The following is a 27,872-nucleotide window of genomic DNA, read 5'->3' as shown; positions in this document are numbered from 1 at the left end:
AGAAATTAGTTTGAATGTGAAGCTGAACAATTTTAGCACGTTCTTACGCTGTGTACTGCCCATGAATTATCTTGGAATGACGCTTCCAACGCGGTATGTCATTAGTCGATTTGACAATTCTTTCCAAAGTTATTGGGTTGGGACTTTAAATGGTCCACCCTGTATAATACTGTGGTAATCTTCAACATTATTTTCTTTGATTCTTGAAAAAATAACCGGAATCGCTTTGTTTAGCTGTATACTGATATTGACTGATTGAAGTAGTTTTGATGTCGATTTAGAAGTTTTACCATTTTTTTTGTTGGCATAAAATTTTTAACACACTTTACCTTACAATTCCGGAACTGGACGTCGGATCCGAATGAAATTCAGGGATTCCGAATGGGATCACATTTGAATCCAAGTTTGTGAAAATCGGTCAAACCATCGCTGAGAAAAGTGAGTAAGGTTTGGGAAAATATGACCAATATTCCCGGTGCCTCCGGAGCCGGGAACCAGGACAGCCGAAATCAGTTTGTTTGAATTTTTTAATACGTTTTCGTTTGGCCCTCCAAGTAATGGTACAAAATTTTTAACACAAATAACCCTATAATTCCGCAACTGGGAGTCGGATATAGATGAAATTTAGAAGATTTGTATAGAACCATAAAACCATTAATTTAAATCTAATTTTGTAAAAATCGGTCAGGCCATATCTGAGAAAAGTGAGTAAGTAATTAGAAATTGAAATTTTTTACACTAATCACTCTATAGTTCCGGAATTAGAAACCAGATTCAAGTGAAATTCAGAAATTTTTCAAAGGACCATAAGACCATTCATTTGAATCTAAGTTTGTAAAACATGCGCATATTTTCATATTTGTGCACATTTTACCCCATATCTCCAGAACCGGAAGACAGATCCAAAATTCAGGAATTTTGTATAGGGTCGTGAGAGCTTTTATTTATTTATTTTATTTTATCTAATTTTGTGAAAATCCTTTCAACCATCTCCAAGAAAAGTTTGTGCACTTTTATAACCATTTTTTGTTCATTTTACTCTATATTTCCGAAACCGGAAGTAGGATCCAAATAATATCAGTTATTGTATATCCACAAGTCCTGTTATTTGAATCTAAGAGTATGAAAATTTGTTCAGCCATCTCTGAGAAAAGTGCAAAAACGTTACATATACACATACACACAGACATTTTGCGTACTCGACAATTCGATTCAAAAGTCGGTGATTGCATAACCTTTCTATATGAAAATGGCAAAAAGGTATTTTTTAGCTCTTGCAATTTGATGCACTGTTGATAAGTGGATCAATAGTGGAGTAATATCATCAATAATAGCAGCTAGTGCTGTGATTTGATTTTAATTTCGATTATAGAGGTTTTAACCCTAAGGTCATTCGCCTTTTCCGGCCAGAAACACTTTCTGACCCTATAAGTGAGGTTGAGAATCGGACCCAGGTGGACTCCGTGAAAGGCATCGAATTACCCATCACGCTATACCCGTCCCTAAAGTGCTGTGATAATAATAGTTATAATGAAAATAATAACAATAATAAAAAAATCCAACGCATGTTATACTATGTTTACACCTGCAGAAAATAACATGTTTTAACGATAGTAATATAAAGTTAAAACCGCACTGTCCACACTAAGATTATGTTATACGCATGACATATTACATGGTCATGAGTTTGTTAAGAAACAAACTGCAAAAATGCCTACGTCACAAGTAGGAAAGGAAAAAGCATTTTGACAACATCCGGAAAATAAGAAATAAGCCAGGTACTTCTCCTAGCGATGAAGGATATTATCGTTTCACGTTTATTGCCAACGTTTCGAAAGTTTATTGCTTCGAAACGTTGGCCATTTAAGAGAAATAAATATTTTTGAGCAGCGAATAACCAAAAAAGTCATCTTTTGAATCAAAAACAAAAGTGGTTGTACCCGTTTGCGTTGCCAGGTCATTTTTCTAAAAATATGTATTCGGAGCAAAAATCTATCTGTACCATATCGGTATCAGAATCACTTCTACATAAGTAGTAGAAAATGTCACCAAGAGGTGAGCAAAAAAAAGGTCCCACGACAACCTTTTCTCATGTCTTTATCTGTATGATCTGAGAATTATCGGTATTTTGGGAGTACATATTGTATTGCGGTATAGAGGTCAAAAATCTGTATAAATACCGAGAAATCGGTATACCTGGCAACGTTGGTAGCAGTTTCCAGTTTTATTTTATAATGATTACATCACTACTTTGACGGAAAACTGCTGTTGTTGAACAGCATGTCAATTGACAGTCGAAAAGTGAAGGAAAATGCTAGCAGGGCTGTGCTTTACTGACAATTATATCATGTTATTTCGGGAAAACATGTTTTAATGTGACATTTCTGAATATGAAATAACACAAAAGTAAAACATGTTATTTCGCTTAAAATATGAAATCAGAGTTAAAACTTATTTTAACTCATAGTATGAACATAGTATTATGCAGCTGATTAAAACATCTATCCCAATTTAGCTTAAATATCATATGTAGAAGCACCAGGAGCGAAGGTTATCGCTACGTCAATTCAAATACGCCATTCAAACGTTGCGCCTGCTGTGTGTTCGAGACATGCAAAATGCTGCGCTCCAAATTACTTCTATAAATAAAATTAATGATAAATAGCGTTTTATTGGGTTTAATCTAATTAGTGCAGTGTAATCAATTAGCTGGAATAAAATAGCCTTTCGTCGCTATAATCAATAATTGGGATGTGAAAAAAAATATTGTTGCTCGCGAATATCGCAGTCATTGTTTCTCAGTTGCGATTCAGTTCAGTGTCGAACTGAAGCAAAATCTATATTCAGCATCGAAATATCTTTAGCGATACTTCTGTGGGTGAAAATTCATCATCAAGTTTCGCTGACACAAAATATCACTTCGAGGTTCGAAGTTTTATGTATGCTTGTTTCATAAATGAAAATCTCGAAAGTCATTTTTTCAGTCACTGAGTTTTTTTCACTGACTATGACCATATCGTTTATACCCTTGTGGCAAATTTTTCAATACAAAACAGATGTCACAATCATATGTTGTTTCGTGATGAAGTCATATGTCATGTGTTGGTCGGCTAAAGTAGCAATGGAATGGAGTATGCACAGTATTTGTGGTTGGAAATGAGCTGTCAGAAAGCCTAACGTAACGTACGCGTATGTACATATATGTGTACATCTTTATATGTATAAAAGTTGGTGAGGCAAATGTGTTTATGTGTATGTATGAATATAGCAGGTATGCCAGTAAATGATACAGGATATTTTCGAAAACCATATTAACCATAAGTCCCTGAATAATTGGATAGGTTTTTCTATTATAGAATATTAGAATTAGAAAAACATGAAATTTCATATATTTTTTGTCGTACTTGTTCATGCTCGACATAAACGGAGACAGGTAAGGTTGTGCCGGTTACATAACGTGAAAAGCTGAGCCAAACTGGAGACACCAGCCACTGATTTTAGACTTTGTATTTGTCTCTTTTGCTGCCTATGGGATATGTCAGCGTCATCATCTATTTGATGATCTCAGCTGATATGTGGTAGCAACAGTGACGATTGTGTTCTCGAACAGTCACTGGCGGCAAAGCAGAATAGCGAGGATAGGCCTGCGACGCAGTGTGTGTTTGTTTTTTGTTGAGTGTGTTTCCATGGAGATAGGACTATAAGTGAATGCTGTGCACGGAACCCCTCGCGATCAAACCAAAATATTAGTTGTTGTTCTGAATTTGATTGGTTAAAATTTGGTACCCCTAATCGATTGTTGTTTTTTCTAAACTGTCATTTTTGTTTTTTAGAACAACAGAAACGATGGTTGAAATAACAAAATTTTTGGTTGAAAAAATGATGCTGTCAGTTAGTCAAGACACACACCTTTCAATTTCAATAAAAATTTTAGTTACAACAACCGAATTTGTTTTTGATTTAACAGTTATGTTAGTTTAAAAACAAATCGGTTTTAGTTGTTTTAGATATTACGACTTAAGCCAAATCATTGATTTTGAATGTCAATAAAATATTCCTTATTGAGGTACGCTCTGATTTTTTAAATGAAAATTCGGTATGTTAAGATATTATGACGGCATAAATAAAAGTTAATGTTGTTGTAGTTCTGCGCGTAGTGCTTCTACGCACTGAAACCGGCGGCCATGTACAGAAGTAACGCATCAAATTAATTGATTTCTACGATTGGTAACTGATTGGCGAAAAAACTAGTATATCAATTCAAAATCTAATGAGATCCATGACACTCATATCCTATCAATTATTATTTTTAATGAAGCTGAAAAATGATATTACCTTCCATCTATCGGTATGATAAAACCTTTCTCAGCCCTTGCTTTATATTAAATGAATTATTCACTGAAACCATTTTTATTTTTGTTTTTAATATACTGTCTTTTAGTAGTGCTATATTACTTACGAACGAAAAGTCGAACCGAATGCACTGATTTTAATTTTTTGAGCCATTGCAACAGTTTCAACAGATTATATGAATGAATATTAAACATTTTTAATTTAATCACTTTGTTCATACAATTTTTGAACATGACTTGCATTTCACGATGGAGAATCAAGTTGATTTTAAGACCAAAATTCAAACGCATACAATTCACTGGGTTCTAGTTTTGGTTAAACACGTTTTGTTGATTGCAATATCACTAACGGCTATCAATTCTGTGCATAGCACTTTTATATCAATCGTTTCTTCTTGTAACACCAGAGCAGATGTAGATAATTTATTTTCACATTAATATTCTGACAACTAGTGTTATGATAAACATTGATTTACTATCATTCAAAAGTTACTCGTCACGAGTTTTACAAACGTATAATGAGCGAATATCGTTTGCATGAAAATGTTTAAGAAACGCGTTTGAATTTCAACTAAAGTAATAGTTAATTTTCCATTGCGATTTTTGTTTTGCTTTGTGCTGTTTTTGACATTAGACAGCATTAAAACAACATATTTTTCAACTACTACTACTAACTACTACTACTACTAACTACTTCAATATGTGCAAATCAAATAGCAAATTGGTTGAATCAACTAATTATTAGTTGAAACAACAACTGCAAAAATAAAAAATTACGAGATCGTAATGTTTTGATTGGAGGGTTTTCCGTGTGGAGGCCAAATAAAACGAAGCATGCTTGAATCTTCTAGTCAATTGGGATTTCTCTTTGGGTGTTTTCATATGCAGGGTAGTTTAATTGGCAAAACAATTTTCCCGGTTAGGAGCTAACTACAGGTTCGAGTCCCGGGTCTGCATTAACATTTTCGCGGTTTTCATTATATGGTTGAATTCGCATGTCATTTTTCCAATCTGATTTCCCCGTTAGATACTGATCAAAATTAAAACTAGCTCAAAACAAGACTAAAACAAATCGTTAAAAAAAATGCGTCAAATTGCAGTTGACCAATTTTCGATTGTAACACCCTTTAACACTGGGTATATAATGATAATGAATTATGACTCAAACAAGATGAAACATTCTATTCTACAAGGAACTGCTCTCCCGAAAAGGAAGCCTAAAGCAGAAGGAAGCACGCTATCTTTTACAACACTAGATGCTCCGTATCTGACAAATTTAGTTTATTCCCTCCTCCTTCATACACCTCGCCGAGCCCACTATAAAATAAGTCGGAACGACGGAGGTTTTTACGCTTCATGGTCAAGAGATACTTCGCATTGCAGCATCGAGAACGAAAGATATAACAGTCTCAATTGAACAGCGAGGCGTAAATTAAACCAGTTGGGGAATTGGGTGCAATAAGGGTAAAACGAGAAGTTTTTTTCCACACGAAAAGCTTTACGGTAGCGGCAAACAGTAATTACATGGATCCCAAGTTAACAATTTCACTCGCCTTTGCGTACGTATAGATTAACCTGTTGGATAAAAGCAGCAATATTACACTTTCCTGTTTCTCGTTGGAGTCGGGAAGGATGCACAAGGGGAAGTGTGCATGAGTTTCTGTTTTTTTTTCATTTCGATTACTGGAAATGAGCGGTAAATAAAAACCCAGGTCCATATTGAAACATGTTTGAATATTCAATTTGGATAGTATTCTGCAAAACTACAGGAAAAAGTCTGTCCGGCAGAGCACGAAGTCTGGTTGATTCAATAGAAATTTCAATAGTGATGGTCGCCGGAGAGCGACTATAAAGTTAAAGCCGGCGTAAAATGAACGATATTATTTACGATTAATAAATTAATTATTAAACTAATTTAATAGTGGTGCTTTTAGTAGAATCGTAATAAATTGATTACAACACCATGTACCGCATGTGTTTCCGGAGATTTGTGTCACCGATCTCTAGTGTTCAAATTTGATATGTGTTGACAGTTATTTGTGTTGAAAGCACAAGTGTTCCAGTGGTGTTATATCCGTTCTCTTACGTAGGAGTTCCATAGAGGATCCGGAAGATTCAAAGAAAAGTCGCACTTTAGGGAAATTTTACCCATGATCAGGTTTTTTGCTCTTTCATTTCGGGCGTGGATTAAAATAACTTATGCGTTGTCTAACAGTTCGGCTGAAAAGTTCGTATCGTTTAATAGAAACACACATTTTTTTGACAAAATTCGTTTTTATTATTCAACATAATTGCCATCAGAGGCGATACAGCGATTATAGCGATCTTCCAACTTTTCGATACCATTTTTGTAGTACGATTTGTCCTTTGCCTCAAAATAGGCCTCAGTTTCAGCGATTTCCTCTTCATTGCTTCTAATTTTTTTACCAGCGAGCATTCTCTTGAGGTCTGAGAACAGGAAAAAGTCACTGGGGGCCAAATCTGAAGAATACGGTGGATGAGGGAGCAATTCGAAGCCCAATTCGTTCAATTTCAGCATGGTTTTCATCGACTTGTGACACGGTGCATTGTCTTGATGAAACAAAACTTTTTTCTTCTTCAAATGAGGCCTTTTTTTTGAAATTTCGTCCTTCAAACGCTCTAATAACGCTATATAATAGTCACTGTTGATGGGTTTTCCTTTTTCAAGGTAGTCGATGAAAATTATACCATGCGAATCCCAAAATACAGACGCCATAACCTTACCGGCCGATTGTTGAATCTTTCCACGCTTTGGGTTCGGTTCATCGCGTGCAGTCAACTCAGCTGACTGTCGATTGGACTCCGGAGTGAAGTGATGGAGCCATGTTTCGTCCATTGTTATATATCGACGAAAAAAATCGGTTTTATTTCGATATAACAGCTCCAAACACTGCTCAGAATCATCAATTCGTTGTTGTTTTTGATCGATTGTGAACTCACGCGGCACCCATTTTGCACAAAGCTTTCTCATATCCAAATATTCGTGAATAATATGTCCAACACGTTCCTTTGATATCTTTAGGGTGTCAGCTATCTCGATCAACTTCACTTTACGGTCATTGAAAATCAGTTTGTGGATTTTTTTCACGTTTTCATCGGTAACAGCCTCTTTTGGACGTCCACTGCGTTCATCGTCTTCGGTGCTCATATGACCAGTACGAAATTTTGCAAACCACTTACGAATTGTTGCTTCGCCCGGTGCAGAGTCTGGATAACACTCATCAAGCCATTTTTTTCATCAACACACGAAATTCCTTTTTTTCCATTTTTTTCACAATAACAAAAGTAGCTTCACTCAAAATGCAATATCTCACAAACTAATAATCAGACAGCTGTCAAATTTATACACGTATCTTTTGAAGGTTGGTACTAACTGAAAATGGTATGGATTTAATTCTAGTGACGCCCTCTCATAGGAACGATACGAACTTTTCAGCCGATCTGTTAATGTTGAAACTTTATGTAGTATTTATTCCTTATTAGAGACTGCTACAATGTTAGTTTCATGGAAAATGCATTCCTGCCATACGATTTCTCAATTTCTAGTGCTATTTTCGCAATGTTAAATCACCTGCATTGTATAGCCTCATGAGTTGATTGCTGGAACGAACAATGTTACGTAACACCGTCCAAAGAAACCTACCGAGTGCAAATTGCCGACCATTTTTTAAGTAATATTAATGGACGGTGAAAAATCTAGTAGTTAGAACTCACTTTCGGAATGTGTACATAGTGTTCTGATGAAGTACAGAGGAACCAGTATGATTGTCGACAGCAAAATTAACTAGTCATAGCAAGGTTGCCACTATCAGAGTTCCCAGATGAACCGAACACCATGCTTCAAAGTATCTAAAACATAGTTCTTTCTAAGCAAAGTCTTACGAGCTAGGCTGCATAGTCAAAATTATCAGAATCCAGTTCTAGAGTTGCAAGTCCAGAATTTAGGTTCTGGTCCAAAATCTACCTGTTCTGTACCATATTACCGGTCTAGACACAATATGGTAAGACCAGGTCTATTGTCAGGATCTGGACTTGGACCAGTAATATAGTAAGTCAGGGTCCAACCGCTGAGATAAATTCACTTCAAAGAACTTAAACAATCCTGTTCATTCGTATGTACGTCATTTAGTTGTGTCACTGATATTACCCACCCGCTTTTTCGATGGTTTGGCATATTATGTGGTTTTCAATGTGAACAAATCTTATCGACGGCCACATGTTCATGCAGTATTGTGTGTATGAAAATGGAAGTAACACACAGGAATGCGCGAATCTCATGTCACGAATGACACCAATGTTTTCTAACACAACCGCTGTTTTTGGACGTCCCTCACGAAATGCCTTCTGGAGCGTACGGTGAAGGAAGCAAGCTGGTCAGTAATAAATCATAACAAGAAAATTTCCATTTTCGTCGACCGAATTTTACTACTCGTCATAATAGCACAAATAGACTCGAATAATAAAGTGTACTAAGCACGCATATCATTTAAAATACTCAAAAAAAATTTAAAATACGATTCATATGTCAAATTTGACGTAACGCTAATAGTGGTTGTTATATCTAAAAACTTATCGAGCAATCTTCGCTCAGAACCGTCCGGTCAATCTGAAGCCCTCTATTTTCGATTCAAGTTCATTTTGGTTAGGCTGTGAAAAGCAAAACAAATGTTTTTTAACTCCTTGCGTACAATCTCAAATTTCACTAGAACTCTTCCGGTCGTGCTACATTTATTTTATAAAACTCGACGTAGCTAACGAGTTGGCAATATTAATTGCGTTGTTGGAATTCATCCAAAATGTTTAACATTATTTGTTATTTGCTGCACTTGGTTGAGCACAGTTGGATACTGTTGCTAAACTGATTCTTCTTTGGCAGATTGTTTTTGGAACTGAAATTATCTTTTGAGTATGTACAATTTTTATTGTTTAGTTTATACAAAAATAAACCTATTAAATAGAACAAATTTTTATCCTACTGGTGAACGACCAAAATGGTTAAAGCCGGGGTGAAATAAATGATGTAATAAAATGATAATAATAATAACAAATCATGATGGCAAACTGCAACAATTATGGGCGTACAGAAATTGGCAAGCTTGAGAATCTATGTTAATTTCTTGTTCAGCGGAATTTAACATTTGTCTGACGTCGACTCAAATTTCTCAATTCCAATCCTATTACTGCTTTAATGCTCCTCCTGCAATAATTGTTGTGTAGAGAACGTGAGATGAATTTCTGCACAACGATACGAATAACAGGACGTTTGAGGCAAGGATAAGGCCTTTTCCGAAGAAGGAAAGAAAATGCCACATAATTGCAGCGAAAAGCTCCATAATTCATTGCGACTGTGTTGCACCACGGCGCACCAGAGGGAAGTGAGCACTATATTTATAGCTTAATATATCATGCTCCGCTGCATCGGGTAATAATGGGTAAAGTTCTACAAAATGCCACTACAAACATAGATGAAAGTATCAACTGAGATACGAATTGGATGCTACATGTCTGAACAAGAAGTCGAAAAACTGAAACTACTCAAGCGGTTCGAGTAAAGTGTGTTGGAGCGAACTACTGAAACTAAGCTTTTGAAGCAAAGAAAACATGCGAAAGTGACAGATTCTTTCTATTGCCAATCTTTTTCTTTTTTCTTTCTTATCTTTAAAATTGCTGATTGTAAGTGTTAGAATTTATCTTCATCAAGTATGGTTATGAAACTGGGATTATATAAAGACGATAGAACAATGATAATCGTATGGGTTTATAAAAATAATAAATGAAGAGTGAGGTCACATCGTAGTTCCAGCTGCCCATGGTTTCACAGTGATTTTAAAGTTATCTTTGATTATAATTCATAACTGTTTAAATCTCAAGAAATGAGTTTTTAACACTGCTGAAAAATGACTGGTAGCTCGAACTCACTCACAAAATTCAAAGATTCGTTTTAGTAAAAGTTTTGGCAATTGAAACTTTTTTGCATGCAAAACTGATTCCAATTGTGTATTTTGTTTCCAATTATTTTGACAAAAGAATTCATACACCAATTCAAACCAATCATCAGTCCGGGAAAAAAATGCTCTGATTTAAACCATAACAAACACTATAATGAAAATGTGTGCTGTTTCGTGTCAAAAAATATTTCTCAAGGAACAAAAATGAAAACAAAAATCAACAAAATGTCACAACTTACCTTGAGCGCTTCCTCGTGATTGATGGATGTAAACGGTGTTCCGTTCACTTCCAGTATCGTGTCACCGGGCCTCAAACCGGCCCGTTCGGCTAACGATCCTTCCTCTATCCGCGATATATACACACCAACACCTGTGAATACGAAGAGCAGCAGAGAAAAAAAACTGTTAAAAATTTGCCGAATGTGCACTGCCAGATCCAGAAGTAACTTGCATTCCACCTCTGAAAGGTAGCGGAAATAGGAAACAGAAAGCGGAAAGCCGAGCCAAATGTGTCACGTTCTGTTAAGGATATGCCCGTCCAATGGAAGCCCCAAGAGCGAATTTAACGAGTGAATGGCAACTGGTGGTACCAGAGAGACAAAATACTTGCTATCACGGAACGATGACATACATATTTGTTCCTACGTTTTTCTTCGACTTTTGATCGAAAATTTACATTGGTTTGATCAAATTAGTAAAACAACTGAATACATCACGTAAAGGACACCCGAAGGAAGGTTATTTTGATGATTTGAAGCTTCATGTATTTGTTGGGTACACGCTTAATTTTGCTTAGTAATTATTGCATCTAATGATGAATTAGACACTGATCTGGGACTGCGCTCATCACAGTGCAGAGTACCCGAGTAAAAAGTATTTCAGAAAACATATACAATTCATTGTTATAAACCCATTATCATTTAAGGGTTTTTGGTACCTCATGGGGAACCGGATTGTGATAAGTGCACATGACTATTATACTCACTTTTACGTTTCGTCTTAGACTCAATCAATGGATTAGGCGTTTGTGTGAAACACTACTATCCACAAGAAGCAATCAGCAACTAGTACTGATACGACTAAGTCTAAACTATGTTGCAAAAAGACCACGGACATGTTTTTTATGTTACACTGGTACCCGAGTAGAGTGTGAGATCAAAAAGAAATCTCAATTTGATGTGCTGTTCGTACATATGGATTACTTAATTTGCTATCGTTTTGGTCGTTTTAATGGTTAAATGATCAAAATCGAAAGCAAAAAAAAAGCTGTGTGACATCAAACTGAAAACTAGTTTTGCTCTCAGTGAAAGCACATTGAAAACTTAATATGATGTAGATTTTCTCGAAATGACATGTCACGAGCATAGACTAAAAATAGCCAAAAAAGTCCAGGATAGTATACATTAAGGCGATATTACTAAAAAAAAGATTTTATGGAATCTTCATATTAGTCGCAAGCAAGAACGGAGATAGATTTATCGGGTTGTAGTTTTTGGGTACAAATGGGATCGAATGGGTATTTAGGAACGATTGTGTTTTTTGGCGCAATATGATGACGCTGTATCCGGCCAAAACACGTATTGTTTATCAGCATGACATTTTTGAAAAAACGGGATCAAAACTTTCTACAAACATTCGTTCTGGTACACATCTTGATTGATTACCAACCCAGATAGCTTAGAAATGCCTTTCTCGGAAATGACAATGTACAGTATCACTTTCTGTTCAAACTTATGTTTAAACTAATATATTATGTTCGGATGTACAGTAGAACTATCCGTTGAATAATATCGATCATTTGCGGGAATCTGCGTCTTCGAAAGAAGGAAGTAACTTTCGTCGTCAAAAACAAAACTTTTTCCGGAATAATTTTTAATCAACCAGCGGCATTGCGAATTCAGCGTTGAAATCTGTGCATCCCTTTGACTCAATGAATCCTTTTTGTTGAAGGCACGAGAAAGAGAACGAAGTCCTTTTGCGTCCACAATTTTGGCTGGTCATCCACTACCTTCCTTACGAGTAGTTGTTGGGCATCTTAGAATATTGTAAACTGTCGAAGCCGCAACATTTTTGCTTTTAAAATGTTGTACCGTATACTATTTGCCGAGATTTCTGTGCAGTTCGTAGAACTGTACAATGCGCTCGCGAAGTACTTCTTGTTTCGACGGCATTTTGAGCAAAACTGAACAAGCATCAACAAAACAGAAAATACTAGCAGAAAGAGGAGAAAGAGAGCTAACACATACACACTCTTAGTTCTTTCTGAGCTCGTTTGTTGTTGAGCATACAGGCCTCGAAAAAAATTCCAAAATTTAAGTTGCCACCCGTTAGAGGCTCTGAAGACCGAACGTTTTACAGTGAAGTCTCCTGCAACACAGGGAACGTGAATTAGGAATCCGGCAATAATGTATCCCAGATCATTTGTTTTTTCGACTAATTGAGACAATGAACGATTATCCCGCTTCTGACCACAAATAGAACCATAATCTCTTCAGTAAATTTTTATGTATTGTGTGGACTTATAATTTACGATCATTTGATGCAGAATTAGTCCTGTGAATCAAAATTATGCAGATTTAGTTAGACGGTTTCTATGGAATAGTATATTGAAGTTCCAAGATCTATTAGATGATAGATAAAATACTTTTCATAGTATTTAGCGTTAGTGAATATATGAAGTTCTAAGCATTTATAACTAGGAACGAGAATTGTTTTGAAGAGTGTATTCGGTATTTTTGGTGGCACCTATAAGCCACTAAAGTGTTATTATTAAGAATTAGCTCTAGGTTCTGAAATCTGAGACATTCAATGTTCGATGTTCGAACCTTGTAAACAATAAATTTATCCCTACTGTTGGACATAAAGTTATGGGTATTTTCAGAACGGGTATGGCGAGTAGATTATTTTCGCCATCCCCGATTTCTGGATGCCCGCCCCGATTTATGGATGCACTGAAAATAATGGTCTAAAAACGTTGGAATGAACTTCGCGACGTCGTATGATTACAAATATCGAAACATGTTTTTTAAACTGAACGCAAAAATTGTTACAGGACAGGATACTTAACGTATCTAGAAAAAAATCCATGACGTCAAATATATTTCTCATATCAAATTCTGAAATAAGCTCCTTCTACGACAGACGATCAGCGAGATTGGAATGCCACTATTCAGATTGATCTGCTGCAAACGAACGTGGTACCGATGATCGCAAATTTATCTAATGCCTCCCAGACGTGTGGTTTGACACCAATATTCTCGTGGCTAAAAATAAGGAGCATTATTTGCGTAAAAGTTGAAATATTGTTGAAAACAAATCGTTTCTTCGCGGTTATGGTTGCGGTCAACTGCCACTCGGCAGGCTGTCAAAGCATTTTTGTAAAAGGCAACATAGGATTAAAGGAATAATTCTACCATTGAAACTTAATTCTATATGTTTGTGTTGCCATAGGAAATTTGCTTAATTTCAATGGATTCACTAAGTAGCTGATTTTAATATTTTCATTTTTTGAGTTTCACAAAAAACTTTACCTTCAAACAGCAAAATAATAAAATAATGTGATATTAATTGAAAATTTGATGAGTCGATATTATATTAGAATTTCAATCTGATGTTGCTATCATAATCAGATTTCAATTTGTTCTCATTTTGATGTTAGACTTTACTCGGGATGACATTGCAACGTAACGACAACTTATTTTTAACCGATTTCCAATATGTTACTAGTCACTAGTTAACACTGCACAGTAACGTAAGTGCTTAGATGATAGTAACAATCACTACAAATCTCTTGTTGCAAGCTAGTCACAAATGAGCTAACGTAACAAAAATTGTTACTTGAGATGCCACCTCGCGGTTCAACACAAACCGCTAAGCTGACGTAAACTTATAGCAATATGCAACGAACTTATTATTTGCCCCGAAGTCTTTTTTGACGGGGAAATAATGTAAAAAATAAGTGTGTTTTAAATAGCAATAAGCTTAGCGGTTTACGTTGAACCGCGAAGTGGCATTTGCAGTGTTTAAACTAAACTGCTTAAATTGCTAATGCACCGGTGAGTCTAAAACGACATGTGAAAGTACATTATGTTTTATTGTTATTGAATGAATTATGAACAAAATTTTTCAATATGTTTTTTTCGAAAAACAATAAAATGTATAGTTTGCGTGTGGTTGTACTGTTTCTGTCATACAATCAACCGTTTATTTTTTACTGATAGTACCTAGTTACATATTTAGTCACCGAAACACGCTCGCAACAATAATTATGAATATATTTTAGTTGCAGCTCATTAGGAATAGATAGCAGCGATGATTAAAGTAAACAACGATGACGCTATAATATTGACTGAATACGACTTTAAATTATGTATAATTTAAAGGTTAATGTCAACAGAAAAGCCTGTTTTAAAATACCTAGTGGTGTGATGAGGCCTTTCCCATATTATTCGTATTCTAATAAATATTACAGTTGCATTCATAAAAAAACACATTTTACAATTCAAATACAAATTAACATCAAATAACAGTCACAGGAAAAGCAAACAATCGACTTACATTCAACAAAAATTTAACAATCTTCAATCACTCCATTCTATCATTCGTTCACTCACTGCGATGGATGGGTTATCGTATGCTTTGAACCGTAAATCCGGGGCGTCACACCCTAAAAAGCACTTGTTCAACCTGAGACTATTATACTTCAATTTCAGTTAAAAAAGCGACGATTTTTTTCAGTTTGGTTAGTACAACCTACGAAACCAACACACGGAGGATGCGTAAAAAACTAAATATCGTTATCCTGAACATCAATTACGCAATGTCCTTTTATTTTGACAACGCAAGAGATGACATTCATAGCAACAGTTTTATACCGTTCGTCACATAACGAATAACGCGAATCATTTCCCAAGTGACAAACTGGAACGTTTAGCTGGCTATAGCCTAAGAACACAAAATCGCGTGTTTGTTTCTGACCTCCCTTTGGGACAGTCGTGCTAGTAAATACATTTAAATAACAAAGGACTGACTGTGTGAGTTTTTTTTTGCAGCCACGGCGTTCATGTTTTTGTTTGGTTTTGCATAACTTGAAGGACATTTAGCAAACCCAAATTTCATTTGCGGTCAATTTCTATTCCTTTAGTGGGCTGTGCTTCACTTCTCATGAGACTATTATCTGGTTCAATAGGAATTGTCAGCTTGAGTGCTAAATTACTGAATATCTTTGAGTGATTGTTGCCTTTTCGCGCATTGGATGCTTAGTAGACTCGATATTTTCCATGCAATATCATTTCTACAGCTAAAACACTCAGAGGATTAAGTCGGATGGATGGCTTTCTGGCGTAAGTAATTTGTCTAATTAAGCATTTCATCCGCCATTTCTTTGACACACTAATTTTTAAAACAGTCACTTTTTTAATATTTTAAGAAGTAATACGTTTATTTCATAAGGCAATATACATAAGTTTTCCTTCGCCGTTGCATCCAGTATACGTAGGACTTTAAACCTAATACATTTCAAATATCATATTAGTACGTCGGAATTCATTACACGGGAAGAAATCCGTTACTGCTGTCATGATAAGAAAATCATGAAACCAATCATTTTAACTTCTCATGAAATTATGAGCAATAAATCTTCTCCCATAAAAACTAGTCATGGTTCGAAAATGCGTTACTTGAGGAATTTTCTACCCGTATATCACTTTGAACCCTCTGCCTCAAGTGATGTGATAGGTTGTTTTATAGATTAATGGTAAGGCAAAAAGCAGACATTAAAAGCAAGAATTAATGAATATGTTGAGTCGATCCTGAAGCATACTCATTTGATAATCGTGTTGTTTTATTCACCGGCAGATAGAGAATTGACAACATAAACATAATGAACCGAAAATTTACATCATAAAAGACTAAGCACGGATACACTTTTCATTTGACAAACATCAACTTTACATTTTGTATGAATGTATTTTTACATATTTGATTCGACCGTTGTTGCTAGATTAATATTCCGAGAGCTAGCATAATCCAAAAAATAATTTCGATTGTGAATTTGGAACACCATTTAACGAAAATCTGAAAAAGAAAGTTCAACCACTTTGATTGATTTGTTTCATAGATTGAACAATACAAGCTGTATTGATTTACCTAAATATTTTTTATAAGACGATTTTGCAAACGATGTTTTGAAAACATAAAAGGAAAAATCAATCCGCGGTATTTGCAAGAATTCGACATAGAGTTTCTTTTTCACACGTGTTTTTTCATGCAGTTCGTTCAAGTGTCTAAATTCTGAAACACAAAATAAAAACTGGAGGAATGAACGCAAGTAAACACGTTATTTTAGGCGTCGTCGTTTAAAAGAAAACATAGCTTTTCACTGTTTTGCTATTCAAATGTACATCATTTGAGACATTAGTTAAAATCGCGTAAAAACTACGTTCATCATACCATTCCATTCATTTCATATTCGAGATCTTCATATTTTAGAACATTACGCCTGAATTTATGTTGCAAAAATTACCATCGTAGCAGAAACACGCCTGACCTAACAATGTCAATTGCGTTACATTTAAATTTCAGCGAAATGAGTCCAAATGGATCATGATCCGAGAAGTTTTCATCATGGTGTATTATCATAACATGAAAATATATTATTTTCCCCAAATCATGACTCGTGTTGCTCATTTCTAGAATCGGAATTTTGCCCGTGTAGTTAATCTAAACATTGTTTTTATCAAGCGATTTGCTATAATAAATTACATTAAAAATAAACATTTACTTTGTGCATGATCTTATAACTGTTTCAGGTTTGTTTATATCAGTTCATCACTTTTATTCAATATAAGATAGCTGGCTGTTGGTTTAACTCATGGAAAAGGAAGAAGCCTAACATATTATAAAAATTAAATTTGAACTCCAATGGTTTTAATGAAATGATAAAGAAGTTTCATGTAAGGAAGGTCACGATAACCTTGAGTACGCAAGGAATTTATTAGTTGAGATCTGACATCACGATACTCCAGCCATGTCCAAACGACATGATCAATATCGCGCTAACCTTCGTCACAAGCACGATGATTAGTCTCGAAAAGTCTAATTCGAAGGAGATGTGCATCTAACGTGTAATGATTGGACATGAGTCTGGACATCACAGGAATGAAGTCCCTACTCACATCCAGCCCCCTGAACCATGCCTTTGTCGATATTTTAGGAATAATTGAGTGCATCCATCGACCCAGATCATCTATACCCCAAAAATCTTGCCTACTGGTAAGTGTTCTTTGGCGAGACGTGCTATTGTGATTTGGTAATTATATGTCGTTCAGGCACTGTTTTATTTTGCCCAAGAAAAACGGCTCATTTTTGCCAGCATATTCGATCGCTGAAAGTATCGTTGTCTAATACAATTTTAATAGATCTTCCGGATGAGCACCCCACCAAGATTCAGTTATTGTTCGAAGAAAATTTACTCTTTGTTGGCATTTTGTTATCAGATACCTAATGTGTCCTCCCCACGTGCATTTGGAATCAAACCACACCCCGAGGTATTTGAAAGTTAAAACCTGCGCGATTTTTCTTCCCATCATATGAAGCTGAAGCTGCGTGGGATCATGCTTTCTTGAAAAGACGACTCCGCAGAGAATTCGATTACCAGATGTACAGCACAAACGGACATGTTATATAAAATATCTTGCAAGCTTTGGGTCCAGTAACTGAAACCATGCCATCATCTGCCAATTGTCTTAGTGTGCATTGGGTTACTAAACAGCTGCCAATGTCATTCATGTAAAAAATATAGGGGAGTGGGCTGAGGCATGAGCCTTGCAGGAGACCCATGTAGCTAATTCTGAATGTTGCCAAATCGCCATGTGAAAAATGACAAATCGTTGTGCAAATAATTATTTATAACCGCTGTAAGTCCATGTTGGTGGAGCTTGTCTGAAAGAACATCAATGGAAACTGAATCAAATGCTCCTGTCTAAAAATACAGATGCCATTTGTTGTTTTTGGGCGAAGTCAATTTGTATGTTAGACAAAAGTAATGCAAGGCAATCATTCGTCCCTTTAATTCTACGGAAACCAAACTGAGTATCTGACAACAATCCGTTCGTCTCGACCCAAATGTCGGAACGTCGAAGAATATTTTTTTCGAACAATTTTATTATGCAGGACAACATGGCAATTGGTCTATATGAGTTGTGATCGGAAGCTGGTTTCCCCGGTTTTTAAATGGCGATAACTTTCACTTGCCTCAAGTCAGGTGGAACAATAATTTGCTCAAGAAACTTGTTGAACAATTCCAATTCTTCACCAAGTCGAATTTAATTCTGTCCAACCCAGGAGCGTTATTGTTACAAGGCAAGGGTGCTATAGAAAATTCCATAATTGAAAAGGGGCTATCAATGGAACCATTACTTGGGGTAGACTCCCAAAAAATGATCTGCGTAGGAACAGATTCTGGGCAAACTTTCCCAGCAAAGTCAAATATCCATCGGTTCGAGTATTCCTCACTCTTATTTCCTACGTTACGAATCCTCATTCGTATGGCCGTATTCCAAAAAGTACTCATTGAGATTTCTCTTGACAAACCTTCGACCAAATGTCTCCAATAGCTACATTTCCTCGTTTTGAAAAAGTCTTGAAAGCATTTTGTTTTGCGTGTTTAGCATCTGAGCACTCTTTGTCCCACCAAGGATTTAGAGGCTTTCTGTTAGTCGTAGGACCAAGAAATCGTTTGGTTTGGGCTTGTTCTGCGGCCTCCATATTCGAACAAACGAGGAAATCATATTCTTCCAGCAGGGGGAGATCTTCCACTGAATTTAAGACACTTAAAATATTATTTTGGTATTTAATCCAGTCAATATTGTTTGTCAAATCATATGGAATATTAACTGAATTAGCAATGCATTGGATACTACTAATTGAGATGATGATTGGAAAATGATCGCTACCGTGTAAATCAGGGAATATTTTCCAGGTGCAATCTAGTCGAATTGAAGTCGAACGAAGAGCTAAATCTAACGCACTTGGGCGTCTTGGGATCCGTGTCATACTACTCATATTTAATACCGTCATGCCCGTCATGCTAGAATTGTCGCAAATATAAAATATTAAAGATTATCTGCAATCATTGTAAACGGAACCTCACATCATTCCATGCGAATTGAAATCTCCCAAAATCAATCGTGGAGCAGGGAGGGCTTCAAGCATTTCATTAAGTTGTCGCTGTCCAACTTGTCCTCTTGGAGGAATATAAACCGAAGCTATACAAATGTCTTTTCCTTTAATGTTCATTTGACAAGCAACAACTTCTATAGTAGAAGTCGAAGGAATGTTTAATCTATAAAAGGAATAGCATTCCTGAATTCCTAACAGCACTCCACCATACGGAGAGTCTCTTTCGAGACACATAACATTTTTGAATATGCAATAAAACTATAAATGAATCAAGTTTTGACATGATGCTTCGATAATTCTTCTTCAGGACAGTGATTGAATCTTTTGCGGCGGATGATAAATTATCCATCAAATGATACAAACCCTGAGAGAATTGACCATTGAGTTGATAACTGCTGCAAAAAAGTTCTTGCTATTGAGAGAAATGCCGTTATGAGCGTCTTTAAGGGTTCAGAAATATTGAATGCTGCGAAAATCCATTCTACAATTTCCAAAAACTTCAGTAATCCTGTTGGTGGCTGTGAAACGGATCCCATTGAATTATTGTCTTTTCTTGTGCTAGTTCCTGGGTTGGTTTGTGAATTTGACAAACCAGGAAACACCGTTTTAGCTTCGAAATTTTGCTTTTTAGATTTAACACGAGGATCTTTTTTTGAAGGTATAATATTAGGTGCCTTTTTGGTAATTTGGAGGAGGACTTCTTCCTCTTAACGAAACCTTGTACCTTCACTATTTTCACAACAAACGATATACCTTCACTATTTTCATCAGAGTCAGATTCCTCTGACTTTAGATTTGAAAAACCGTTTCCTGTTTCGAGTGGGGGGACATCAATAATTGTTTTAAGCATTTCTGCATATGTGCCCTTAGACTGTGCTTTTAAAGAAAGCCTAATTTTGTCTTTACGCAACATGAATGCAGCGCATGCTGAGAGATCATGGGGACTCTCCCCACAATAAACACATGTTTCAATGTCTTTATCGCAGCCTTGACATTTCATACATTTAGTCTTATTACTACAATAAGTAGCTGTATGTCCGATTTTTTTACAGTTCGTTCAATTCATAACATGCGGTACGAAAAGCCGAACAGGAAGACGAATTTTATCGATATAGACATGGCTAGGCAACGCAGATCCAGCAAATGTCACTCGACATGAATCTGAGGGACGATAAGACATGATTCCATCATTAATAGATGCTGAGTACAATTGCTTTCATTCGAGTATCTTAACATAGAGTTTTTGAAACGATCAACTCCATTTTTAAGTTAAACACCGGCTGTTAGGCTTGATTCAGTGACAACACCGTCTATTTCTACCTCCTTCGATGGAATGAAAACTCGATATTCAATAGCGAATAATTTACAGGCTACTATTTCGATAGCCGGTTTCAAATCGTTAACAATAACTTGAATTTTATCTCTATTAACTTTTGAAATTTCAGCTACTTCAGAGAAATGTGATGTCAAATCTTTCGTAGTTTGCATCAAGTTCAATTGTTTTAATTTTCGCCGAAAATAGACTATTCATGGCCCAGAAGTACCCTCTGGGTTATGTTTAGCCCTGGAAGTATTAATGTTCGTACTAGTATCCGGAACTGGATTTGGATGATCTTCCATGAGATCATCCATTACATTAACTGTTTTCTTTAAATTAATAATATCAAAATGAAATCTTATGATTCTTAAAATTTCAGTTATAGTAAAAATAATAAAACTGAATTAAATCTACCTTGTTGTTGTTGTTTCTGTTGCTCTGTCGTGAATAACGACGTGAAGCTCACCCAACGATTTCTAATTGGCAGTCTTCTGGTATCGTTTTCTGCTGTCTCTGTTACTCTGTCGTCGTGGTCACCACTGAACTTGGCGTATGCTCCCTGTACCTGGCCACAGATACAGAACTATTGCTCTTGGTGGCGATTAATTTTGATGCTTGCAGTATAGCACCATCGTAGTCTGGTATCTGGTGGATCAGAACAGCCTTAACATCTCTGTGCCTTTGCACCCCTTCGTCTTCGCACCTTTATGCGATGGTACCTCTGTGATTCGACACTTCTATGCATTCGTACTTCTGTGTCTCTACACATCTGTGCGTATACACGGGATGGCCTTCGTTGCTAGCGTTCCAGTTAGGAAACGCCCCGAATATTGCCTTTGCAACTAGCACCGGCAAGTTTTCTACCTGCAGCTCTCGGTTGCAGCCGTTAACTCACGATCCAATATAATCGAAACACAACCTCTCCGCTTGAATTTTTTTTAATGAAAGAAGGAGTAAAATATTGTGGGACATAATGTCTTTTGTTGTGTGATACCACTGATTTGTTGTGGGACATATTATACGGCTACTGGGGCATTACATTATGTCTAAGGTAAGCGAAAAAACTGAGAATACGTTCGTTTTGGAAAATGTGTTTATATCAATTAATTCTCATCACTTCCACTGGAATCGAAATTTATGTTCCACAGCCGTATTGCAATGAAATACTCACATTCTGGAGGGAAATATAATAATATATTCAGAAATATTTCAATGTTTTCTTAAGGGAAGCATATCATAACACTTACCCCTACTCTCTCTAGTGCTTCCCATTGCGTGGCAATCGCACGGATTGTCAATTTTTGACACCCAACAACTGAATGCACAAGATGAGATATTTTAATTGATCCATTTAAAATTTCATCAATTACTTTAGACCATAATATACCAGCGTTGTAAGCTATTTGAATGATGAAAAATATGTGTCCGGTAATTCCATTGAGCATTATAATTCAAACGTTCATACTTTAAATTCATCAAATATTCTACATGACCTCAATGTCACATGCAAACCGAAATGAACCGTTTTTCAAATCGCAGCCATCCTTTCTTTTTTACCATTCCGGAAATTCTCATTAGAGCGGGATCCACTGAATCATCGATGCACCCGCAGAAGAATAAACAGAAGCAAATCGAATTTCCTAAATGAAAATTTCTCTTCCGTATGTCATGAATGGTTTCATCTAGAGCTGATCGTGCTTCGGTGGCTCGGTACTGCATCCGAGTCTGTTGGAAGTCGAAAAAAAAAAGATTGGAAACAGTCACATATGAATGCTGTAGGCAATCGAAGAGGCTGATTCAGACCGAAATTTTCAGACAAAAAACTTCGAAACATATCCACCATTTGAATTCAATATACTGACATTCAGCGTGAGTACTATACTATTCATGCCAACGGCTATCCTCGCAGCACTTGACAAATAGAAAATTTTGAACATAAACACTGATGCGAGCAAAAAAATCAATTGCCGGATTTTCATCCGCAGTGATTGAATATATGCTCTACTAAGGCCTATTTGTGACAAAATATGTACAGATTAAATTTGGAATAACACGAGTTTTCTGTTGGTTCTCTCAAAGATGCATTTTTTATTCGTTTAGTTGTGCATTATTCGACATTTTAAAGCTAATTACAGTTACTTAATTAGGCTAATGAAACAACGAGCTGTTTAGTTAACTCTATTCATTAGGGTCTGTTCAGACTTCTCTGAAACCGATTTAGCAGCGTTTGTCCAAGAGTTTCGAAATTTTTATATAGTTGTAGCTTTTTGTTTAAATCAAGAGAGTTCTCTCTTCACGACAGCCCAATATCGCTCAATAGGTCGCCACTAGTGACAAGATGCCAAAGCGAGCCAGAATAGAGACGCAGCGTCGTGAATACACAACAATCGCTCCTCTAGGAATTCTTGGCAGTTAAATTCTTTACTCATCCTTTCGGTAGTGATATATCTTTGGCTTTCTCAGCCACAGGTGTAGATTACCTGCCAAACTAAATATTTTTTTGGGAAACTTGACCTTTTCTTCGTCCTGAAATACTCCTCTACGCCGTCCGGTGTATAGGAAATAAAAAGACATTGCGGGAAGCTGCTTAAAGTTCTCCAGCAAATAAATTTCATCGTCCATTATCGCATAAGAAAACTTCGTCACCTTATCCATCACCTTCTATTTATCATTACGGTTCGGTGCAGTCTTCACCTTGAACGACTTCATACCATGACGGGTCTTGGAAGTATGCACCGAAATTTGGAGACATTTTTAATTCTCTAGCCACAATACGTACCGGAAGATATGATCTCTTATGCAACATTTGCTTCATCTTCACGTCTTTCTTGTGGTACGTGATATCAGTTTTTGTTCCACTCCTAGCCTTCCTGGCTGTTATCAAACGTTTATCGAAATATTTCACGCATTGCTAAAGTATTTCCAAAGATATACGCATTTAGGGGTGCCCAGATTTTGTCTCGTACAAGATTTAGCTGACCTGGTAACAGGGTTACCTGTTCGTAAAGCATGCTCTTGTTTATAACTCATTTATTCGCTATTTAAACAATAGAGAAGGAAATTGGATTAAGTTTGACACACTTCTCATTTGACTTTTAAATCTCATTCGAATTGTTTGCTGCCTTGAATCTTGATTAATTCCATCCGAGAATGACGGTGTTGAGGTGCGTCAAAACGAATCCCGGTGAAGGATACAAGTTGTACAAAACCAGGAAAAATCCGAACCGGCAAATGAAACAGAATTTTGTGACCAAAAAACGTGCAAAACTTTTGTACAACCGTGTTTTTGCGAATCACATTGGTTGCATTTTGATTGATGACGAAACATAAGTCTAACTCGATTTTAAGCAATTCCCCGGTGTCTTTAGAGTGAGTTTTGGAACACGGTTTGTCACTTAAAAAGAATCTTCATACTAAGCTGAATAAATATTGTAGAGACATCAAACAACTCAGACCAAACGTTATAACATAATAAAATAAAGCCAAATCCCATTACAACGACAAGCAGCATACCTTCAATAACTTTTTCTACAAATGCCTGATTGTTCTGCAATCTTCGAAAGATTTCTTCCTCGTTAAATTTCCTATGCACTGATTTTTAGAGTCTATAGGGTGATCTCTGGCCGATTTTATGTTTTCCCATACTAAATCTCATACAAACTTTAAACCTCGCGTGCGAAAATATACTTCCACCGATCGAGCTAAAATTTTGCATAGTTCTTTTGGGACCCAAAAGAACACGAAAAGTTTGGTGGAGCTGAAATCAAAATTTTGTCCCACCCTAATGCATGTTCGCACACACTTGGAGATTTCGGATATCATTTAGGCACCATATCATCAAAACTGAATCAAAAAGATAGAAAGTGTTCAGCGTAAATTTGTACGCTATGCCCTCAGAAGCCTACACTGGACAAACCCCTTGAACTTGCCACCATATAAATCACACTGCCGGTTATTTAGTCTAACAAAGCTCGAGAATAGCACATCTGAGGTTCACAGTTCATATCTATTGGCGCAGTTGAATGCTAGTGTCCAAGCACGTTCGCTTCGTACTCGACCGGGTTTCTTTCATCGGCTTATAGAAAAATAGGAGTTTCAAAGATTAATAATTATTAACTCTCTCAGTATGACACATGCAAACTGACACACAGGCATACGAGTGGTATAAACGCCTCAAAGGTGGTCGTACAAGCTTGGATCATGATGAGATCCCTGACCGGCCAACAACATCTGTTACTGAAGAAAACATTGAATCGGTGTAGCAAATCGTGTTGCAAAATCGTTCTGTACCGATTAGAGAGATTGCTGTGTTGTTGGGCATCTCTTATGGATCAGCCGAACACATTTTAACTGATGTTTTGGGTTTGAAACGCGTCGCTTCTCGGCTGGTGCCAAAAAAGCTGAATTTCATTAAAAAACAGCGTCGTGTTGATGTGGCCAAAGAGATGATTTCCAACGCAGATATGTTAGTGACCTCGCATTCATCGAATGCATCATAACAGGTGATGAGCTGTGGATCTATGAATATGACGTCGAAACCGCACAACAATCGACCGAATGGCGCTCCGAAGGCGAGCCGTTGTTCTAAATTTTCATCCATTATAAAAATCGCCACACGAAAATTTTTCAACTTCTTTGTATAGACGCCAAACAAAAACTAAACGTTCGATATGCGTCATTTTGACAGAATGTGTATAAAAGTGTTGCCAACGTTGAGAGAATAAAAGTTTACCGATTGGACAAGTGCGGGAATTTTGAAATGAAAATTCCGGTTCTTTTTTGATCATAAGGTATCTATAAAATTACCAACTCGCGATTTGCTACACTGTTCAAATTGTTGAACAGCAAAAAGTGCTAAAGTTTGGTCAACTTCTGGGTTTATTCAGTGGTGTGCAACAAATTAGTAAGTAATTAATAACGCTAACCCATCAGCAGCGCTTGGTACTCACACTCACCTGAGTCCTTGCCACCTTTGACGCAGATGCCGAATCCGTGACTAGCGTCGGTTTGCTGATCACGAGACATATTAACCGTACGCGTTGTGAGCGTGTGAATATTCGGTATGCTTCGATCCCGATCCCGATCTCGATAGATCTGTGAAAAAAAGTGTTGATGATGATGATGATTTGCATTTACTAAAACAAACACTGAATGTCGCCATTTGTATTGAGTGCAATAGATAAAGATAAACAATATCGAGGACCGTTCCGCGGTCTGTTGTTTGTTATTGTCACTAAACAGGTAACGACATTACTAACACGCTTAAATAGAACTACTAAGAATTGAGTACGATCCTACTCATATACACCTCTGAACAAGAGTAATTACGCAGTTACTCAAATTGAAGTGAAATTGAAAGAAGAAGTTCGTCATGATAGTTCATGGAGACTACTTAAATTTCAAATTTTCGTATATCAATCGAAATTGAGCAATACAGTACTCATTCTCTGAGTGACTATTTTCGAGCGTGTAAGTTACCATCGACATGTTTCCTGTCAGTGGGCACTTACCTGGTGGGTGGTAGATGGCGGGCTGCTGGCCGGACTGCGACGGCCACGATCTCGCGTGCCATTACTATGATAACTAGTAGGAACTGAAGAAGACGAACTTGTTGTGTTAAACATTCTTAGGACCTGCTCTGGTGAGATAGGTCGCTTCTTACCATTATGTCTGGTAGAATTTGGAACTGTACCTAGTTATTCGAACGGGAGGGTTCAAGGAGCGGCGGCAGTTGGAAAGGTTTGAAGTTAATGTATTTTTTTTTTCAATTAGTCGCCATATGGATTCAGAGGAAAGGAGCAGTGATTGGTTTTGAGATTTAGAAAGAAAGTAAAAGAAGAAGAAGAAAAGGTGGAAAAGATCCAGTTTGAAATTTCACGATCTTCAATTGAATGTCTAGTCGTGGTAAGTTTGTCCTAAAACTGAACAACGGACAGAGGATAGAGAGAGAAAGATAGGTCGATATTTTCAACGACATACAAATTTCACATTTGTGTTTATGTCAGGGGCACTAGATCGGAATGGGAAGTTCAATACATACAATTACACCATCGAACGGTTCAGGCTACAGAAAGTTGCATCACTAAAAACACACTTTTGTCAGGAACTCGTCATTCACGGAAATAGATAAACCAGCCGACGCTTTCTAATCGGATAACAACTTGGGTTAGCAACATTTACACGGAGATACGAAGATGTAGGAGTGTGTCGTGTTTGTGTTCAGAGGTTTCGATGTTTCTGTGTTAGTGTGGTATTACAGGACTCATTGGAATTGGAATGGACTTTCTAGTTACAATCAAAAATCGGATTTCATTCTCCTTTCGATCTCCCGGAAGATGTTAAGACATAATGGCAAGCAGAAGACATTTGTTTCATAGTTAGTATCTAGAAGAGTAATAATTAAACAGTTGATTATAGCTAGCAACTAGTAGAAAGTGAAACTAGTATAGCTGTCTACTACTTTAATCTATATATGTACTAATATAGAGTCTAAAACTAGAACAGACTACTTCCGTCGTAAACAGAAAATGTGACAGAGGGTGTTTCTAAATTTATGACATTTTGACATCTAACGGCGGGCTAAAGGAAAACAAATGAAGAGCATAAAGGAGATCTAGAGGCACTTCGAAAAATTGACAGTTACATGAAGTTTGGTGATCTTCGATCAAGTAACACTGGAAGGTGAAAGGTACTATTGTGTGTGTGTACGTTAAAGTTAGTAGGTGAGTGAATCGATTCGAGATTGTGTGATGGAGTGTGCGTTCAAGAGTGATAGTTTATTTTTATGTGAAAAGGCACTACTGGATAACAACGGTTTCAAGAAGACGACTTGGCCAGACGGGGACATGCTGTAGAAATATTTTACGAGGTACAAGCTGAACCCATCAACAGTGTAAAGTATCTGTAGAAGCCCGAACTCATTATACACAAAACCTTGAAACAAATTGTTCATTTGGTTAGCCTGTGACGCACTGTAAGTTAGACTGAGGATGGATCCAGATCCTACCGACGTCAATTCGGCTAAGCAACAAGTGTTTCCGACTCCTACCAAAT

At 36.7% G+C, this 27,872-nt stretch overlaps 1 protein-coding gene across 16 annotated transcripts in view; it reads right to left on the bottom strand.

Annotated features, from left to right (window-relative positions):
• Window positions 1-27,872, bottom strand: part of LOC131438189 (whirlin) — a 282,897-nt gene that overhangs the window by 140,908 nt on the left and 114,117 nt on the right. For 12 of the 16 annotated variants that reach the window (XR_009230891.1, XM_058608027.1, XM_058608039.1 and 9 more), the window contains 3 exons: window positions 26,330-26,511; window positions 25,769-25,913; window positions 10,561-10,691 (listed from right to left, as the gene is read on the bottom strand). Coding sequence is in view for 15 of the 16 variants with exons in the window: in XM_058608027.1 (XP_058464010.1) it covers window positions 10,561-10,691; window positions 25,769-25,913; window positions 26,330-26,511 (458 nt within the window). In the remaining variant the exon portion in view is untranslated. The remainder of the gene's footprint in view (window positions 1-10,560; window positions 10,692-25,768; window positions 25,914-26,329; window positions 26,512-27,872) is intronic. The other 4 variants (XM_058608033.1, XM_058608035.1, XM_058608036.1 and 1 more) reach the window with 2 other exon arrangements.

This window comes from Malaya genurostris, chromosome 3 (assembly GCF_030247185.1).
Source record: "Malaya genurostris strain Urasoe2022 chromosome 3, Malgen_1.1, whole genome shotgun sequence".
Lineage (NCBI taxonomy): Eukaryota > Metazoa > Arthropoda > Insecta > Diptera > Culicidae > Malaya > Malaya genurostris.
The sequence above is the reverse complement of the archived record's forward strand: the minus strand, read 5'-3'. Positions and strand labels throughout refer to the sequence as shown.